This window comes from Bidens hawaiensis, unplaced genomic scaffold (assembly GCF_021521415.1).
Source record: "Bidens hawaiensis isolate Kalapana, Puna unplaced genomic scaffold, B.hawaiensis_p1.1 tig00009480_1, whole genome shotgun sequence".
NCBI classification, from domain to species: Eukaryota; Viridiplantae; Streptophyta; class Magnoliopsida; order Asterales; family Asteraceae; genus Bidens; species Bidens hawaiensis.
Window position 1 is genome coordinate 858368 of NW_027491705.1, and position 6250 is coordinate 864617.

A 6250-nucleotide genomic window follows, 5' to 3' on the forward strand; every position below is an offset into this window, starting at 1 on the left:
TCAGGCCACAGGGGCGAGGTATGTGGGGCACAGGGGTGTGTTTTGAGTGCCTATTCTTCATATTTTTGTATTTACTTGAAAAAGTGACCATGGGGTGTGGTTGTTAAGGCAGAGCCTCACGTTTCCTCCATCAGATTTTGTCTTATTTGAAAAGGTGACCAGGGGGCGTGTTTCTTTAGGCATGGCCCGTGTTTTCTGGCTCTGATAAGCGATTATTCAGTTTTCTTTGTTTTTCTTCATGTCTCAGCTTGTTTCTCTTTTGAAAGCCGAAAAATACCTAAAATTAGAAAATAGCACACTAAATAGCTATTTGAACTAATAATGAACAAAAAAGATAGAAATTTTGATATTATTTGATGCTAAAATAAATATACATCAAATTCAAAAACTATTTTTATTCCAAACATTTCCAACACACAGTCAATTCATCCAAACATACAATTATTCCCCATCTTCATCCTTGTCTACGTTGGCAACAGCATTATCACCAGTTCCTCCACTCAAGTCAACAATCAATGATTTTGTATCCACACTTACCATGGCATTCTCCTTTAAAGATCTTGGTAATCTCTTTCAACGTGCCAAAAGGAGTGAGTGTAAACCGTGTACTACACCGATTACATGCTTTGAATCAATAACCTTGCATGATGGTACACTTCTTGCAACACCAACCAACTATAGAGCAATTGTTGGCGCTCTACAATATTTGCCACTTGCACGACTAGATGTAGCTTACACAGTGAAAAAACTTTCACAATTCATGGATACACCGGCATCTAAAGATTGGCATGCTCTTCAATGGTTACGCCGCTACCTTCATAGTTCAATATACAAACGTCTATTAATAAGAAGTCTTTCACCTTTACATGTTCATGGTTGTACCTGATACTAATTGGATAGGTGAAAAAGATAATTATTGACTCGCCACTGGCTTTATATCTTGGAGCTAATTAATTGCTGAGTTCAAAACGGCGAAGTAAAATAGCACAATCCTTAATAGAAGCCAAATTTTGTGCCATTACTTCGGTACCTACCGAAATTATTTAGATTGAAACTCTCCTCAAAGAACTAGGCTTCAAATCAGCTTCAACACCAACCATTTTTTGTGACAACATGGCTGTTACACAATACTTCGTTAACCTGGAATTTCGCTCTCGTATGAAACATCTAGCTCTCGATTTTCATTTTGTACATGAGAAAGTTCATGACATTTCTATACGAGTTACACACAACACTGGAGATGATCTACTCGCTGATGCTTTAATCAAACCAATACCAAGAGCACCATTTATTTATCTTATATCCAAGATTGGACTTATAACAAGACTATCCATCTTATAGTCAGCCATCTTTAAAATACTGTTTTACAACTTCTAAACTTTAAGTCTTTCAATTTGTCATAATAGTTTCCTAGATAAGATAATGATCAGAAAATGCTTAAGTTTATTTCATAATTTTATTTCCAATGTTTAAGTTTTAGTTTATTTATTAATGTTTATATATATATATATATATATATATAATATAAATTGTATTAGAATGAGACAAATGATGTATATCCTTATGTTGAATGGTGTTGAGGAATGATGTTGAGTGTTGAGAGAAAACCTTATTTGACTTACGTAACGAGTGAGGAAAGTGGTATTGAAGGGTGTATACCCTTAGCCTAAGCGTATGATTTATTATTAAGAGTCACCGTGCCCACATATTGATATCCGGTATTTTACCATAGCTCTACTTGATGTAATGATAGGTGTGCGTACTTATTAGTATGTGTAGTTAGTATTTCATGATTATTTTACCTTTAGAACTAACTAGCATTACATGCATTTATTTACCTGTTACTATTTGCACACGCCATTAGGGCATCAAATGAGTATAAGGTGTAAATATATAAGTAATGGTTATATAAATATCTTTGTTTAGAGTTAATGCAGGTATTAATGGATGATTAATTTTATAAAAAACACTTTTAAATAAAAGGTTTATTGGATTTTAATAATCCCTGTTGACTGGTATTGTCCGATAATAATCTCTATTCATTTTATCACCGATGACGGTCCCAAATTTAAAAAAAGTTGCCCCCCCCAATGGTCCCCCGTTAAAAATGACTTAAAGGCGTTATACTTTTTTTTTTCTGAATTTCAAACTAATGTTTTAGGGTTTTTGATTGAAAGGAGGATGCAAGTCGATTGATGTAAAGTTTCGTTCGAAACGGTGCTCCAAAACGACGAAACAATGCTTTAATTTGGTTGTTTGAACTTACAATTAGCAAAATCAAGTCGTTTGGATCACCTTTTCGAACTAAGTTTTACATCAATCGACTCATATCCTATTTTCGAACAAAAGCCCTAAAACAATAGTTTGAAATTCGGAAAAAAGTATAACTCCGTTAACTTATTTTTAACAGGTGACCATTGAGGGCCAACTTTTTTAAAATTGGGACCGCCAGCGTTAATAAAATAAATAGAGATTATTATCGTCAAATACCAGTTAATAAGGATTATTAAAATCCAATAAACCTAAATAAAATAATTTAGTGTAGTTTAGAAATGTTTATGTTTACATGTATATTGGTTTTCAAAGCACCATATCCTCTTGTTGAGCTCAATTCCAGATCGCTATCAAAAGTGACACGGGTGAAATAATTTAAATTGTTTTCTATGTACTTTTGGTTTAGGGAATTTATTCTTCTTTTGGGATAGAAGAAACCATTGCTTTCAGTGGGGATAAAACTATAAAGAATTCTTTTATATAAAAGTATCGCTAGACTTAAAAAGTCGACATGCAAAAAAGGAATTGTAAAACTATGTTTTATACCATCGAGTGTTTGTCAGGTAATAACCATTCGCATATCGAAAGTAGCAAAATATATTGGATATACCCGTTAATATGTTATAACACACCCGTTAAGATTTTCAAGAGCAATTCTCTTCGCGTAACTCTAATGTTTATATAATCTTATTATGTTTATAACAAATAAACATGTTAAACTATGATAAATTACATAGCAAACTAAAAGTTTACCATGAGAGATTTGGGATGGATAAATGGCAAATGTAACACGAAATAGGGAGAATGAGAAAAAAAAAAGGAACCGACAAACTCACTAGCCGGTCATAGATATAATAGTAATGTTCTTGGAACAATATAACTATTGCCAAGTCGTTTAAGCATTAATTGTTGGCCGAAAATTCTATATACGAGTTTGCTTATCTCTAAGTATTGTGTTATAAGTTATAAGTTGTCCTTGTATGACAAATATAACATTTACATGTAAGTAACATGAGTATTCTATAACAGTTGGCTTTTTATTAGTTCAACACAATAAATCAATACAAAAAAAATCTTGTACCGACTCAGTGACAAAACCAAAACTATCGACGGCTCATCATAAGTCTGTTTTTTTACCAGCTATCACTAAAGGGTTCAAATCATATTTATTTTACAAATATCTTAGATTTTGTATATAAAAAACAACAAATTCCCGTGGATTAAGAGTCACCGGACCTTTTTTGAACCCCCAATAATCCGTGACTTCCGTCCATGTGTCCTATTGTTTGTATTGCTCTTAACAATTATAGTCAAGGGACCTTTTTGTATTACTTATAAGTTGATTCAAATAATTTTTTTATAAAAATAGCATTAGTTGATAAATATTTAATAAATATGATACAAAATATTAAAATTTTATAGTCATTGAAGTATTCAAAGTGGAACCCAACATTTGTATTCCCATCGCCAAAAACAACGTCAACGCCATTGTAAACCCCAAAAACTGCAGGCCATGACTTTACAAAACACCATCAATTTCCTTCCACACCCACACAAACAGAATCTACAACAATGAACAACCACAACAACAACAATAATAATAATAATTCTGATCATTTTACTAAACTCCCAGATGATCTCTTCATCTTAATCCTAACCAAACTCCGCCACCAAGACTTCAAATTCTTATTCAGATGCTCTCTGGTCTCCAAACACTTTGCGTGTTTAATCCCTCTCATGCCGTCGATTTCAATCTCGATCTCTCCAACTAAGTCATCGTCGCTGAAGGACGTCGTCGATCCCTCAAATTCGTCGTCACAAGACGTCGCCGATCGGTTTATTGATAGGAAAATGGACTACCTCACCTCCCTCCGACCTCAGATCCAAAACGCTTTTGGTTTCCTTAAGAAGTTCGACTCGATTCGATCACTAGATGTTATGTTTGTCACTGACGACGAAGACGATGATAATAATAATAATAAGCAGAAAGAAATCTTTCGCTACGGATTCCTCCCGTCGTTGATTAACTGGAAAACGAAATTCGATTTCAAGTTACAGAGCTTCGTGTTCCTCTTCGCACAATCCGTATCCAAAATATCCGATAAATCGGATGACGTCATCATGCTCCATGGTGACGTCACCGTCACGCCGGAGGAGCTCGAGTTACGGCTCTACTCGTCTTTCAACGGTGTCGTGGACTCGATCGAGTGGGGGAACGTCACTTCGTGTCTGTTAATCCAGCACCCGAAGCTTCGTGAGATCTTGATTTCCGGGTCAAGAAAAGGCGGGAAAATTAGTTTGAGGGATCAACAGATTGTTGATTTGAAAAGTTCATTGTCGCCCGAGGATGTCTCGAAGATAGCGGGTATTGGTAGCGGGATCGGAGTAACGATTAATGTGAAGTCTGCGTTTGTTCCTGTGTTGCGGCTTTCAGGTACTGGTTACGTGATGAATTCGGTGTCACTAGTGGTTGTTAGAGTGGGTAGACGGTTGTATCAGCCCGAATCGGATGGTTTTCTGTCCGATTCGGATACTGACAGCTCTGATGAAGATGATGGTGAAGATGTGTATGATGAAAATGATATATTAAATTGGGATTTTGATGATGATGAGGAAGTGTTTAGGGAAGCTGTGATTTCGATTTTGGTTAATCATAAGGAGAAGATGAAGAGAGAAACTTGAATTTTTGTGTTACTTAATAAACTGTAACAATTTTTGGGTTGAATTGTTTTGACAATAGGGGTTAGTATTTTGTGTCTACATTATTTGAAAAAGGAAAAATAAATGATATCTTAATGTCAAGTAATATTTCTATTCTGAGATATAGCATCTGCATTAATTGCACTAATTTTAACGTTATTTTACTAATCTCGTGAAAATAAAGTTAAAAGTGACGGACGGTTAATCAGGCATCATGTAGTGGCGTTGATAGCTGAAAGATAAGGGTACATGCACCGATCAGCCGGTGTCCCGATGATTGAGTGCTATGTGCCTTATGTCCAAGGCTTGATGCAAAACTACTATCGAGCCGGGGGTTTCACCGGAAGCAGCCTCTCTATCCCTATGGGGTAGAGGTAAGGCTGCCTACATCTTACCCTCCTCAGACCCTACCATAGCTTTGCTATTGGTGGGATATACTGAGTACGATGATGATGATGATTTCTACCATGTTTCCAATAAATAAGTTAGAGTTGTCGTCATTTGCTTGGGCAGAGGCTTAAAATGTGCAACACTATCTTGGGATGGGCAAATTCAGTACTGGTACCGGTACCAAAATCGGTACTGATTTGGTACCGTCGGTAACAAATCGGTACCAAAGTTTTGAGTCTCGGTATCAGGACCGGTACCGGTATTGTCCGATTTTTTACCTTTGTTACCGGTACCGTCCCTGTACCGGTATTCGAACCGAGTATTTCGGTACCGGTACCAAAAATTTGTGATTTTCGGGACTGGGAACCGTCGGTATTTGTATGATCTCGATCTCATCCCTAACACTACCTCAACCGAAATTATTTTTCGTGTCAAAGTTTCGACTTTAACCTGCATATATATATAAATTTGGGTTGACCCGAGCACGACTCGTTTAACTCATTTATAAAAAAAGAGAAATAGAAACAAAATTTATATAATTTAGAGTAAATGAGTAAAACGAATAACTTTTTTTTAAATTATAAAAGAAATCTTGAAAGTGAATCAAAAATTATAAGTGTCTTCTGAAAAGTGGAAATCATAATACCATAAATAAAAAAATGCAATTATGAAAGCTCTTTTTAAATAGTTAAACGGGTTAGCGGGTCAATCCGAACCCAACCTGTTTTATTAAAGGGGTTCTGCTAATTAATCCGAAGCGTGTCTTATTTAAAACGGGACGTGTTAGTCAACCCAAAACCTCTTTTTTTTTTTTTTGTAGGATTCAAGTCTTGTTACGAGTCGTGACGCCCATTAAATGAGTCATATCACCAAAAAATACGCATGA

The 6250-nt window shown here is 35.5% G+C and overlaps 1 protein-coding gene across 1 annotated transcript; it reads left to right on the plus strand.

Moving 5' to 3' along the window:
* Nucleotides 1-3846: 3846 nt before the first annotated feature.
* LOC143532603 (F-box protein AUF2-like) lies at nt 3847-4956 on the plus strand. The gene has a single exon (XM_077027614.1). It carries the CDS (start codon nt 3847-3849, stop codon nt 4954-4956), a length of 1110 nt encoding a protein of 369 aa, XP_076883729.1.
* Nucleotides 4957-6250: the final 1294 nt, after the last annotated feature.

Coding starts and splice junctions, on each gene's coding strand:
- LOC143532603 (XM_077027614.1), top strand. CDS start 3,847: ATGAACAACCACAACAACAACAATAATAATAATAATTCTGATCATTTT.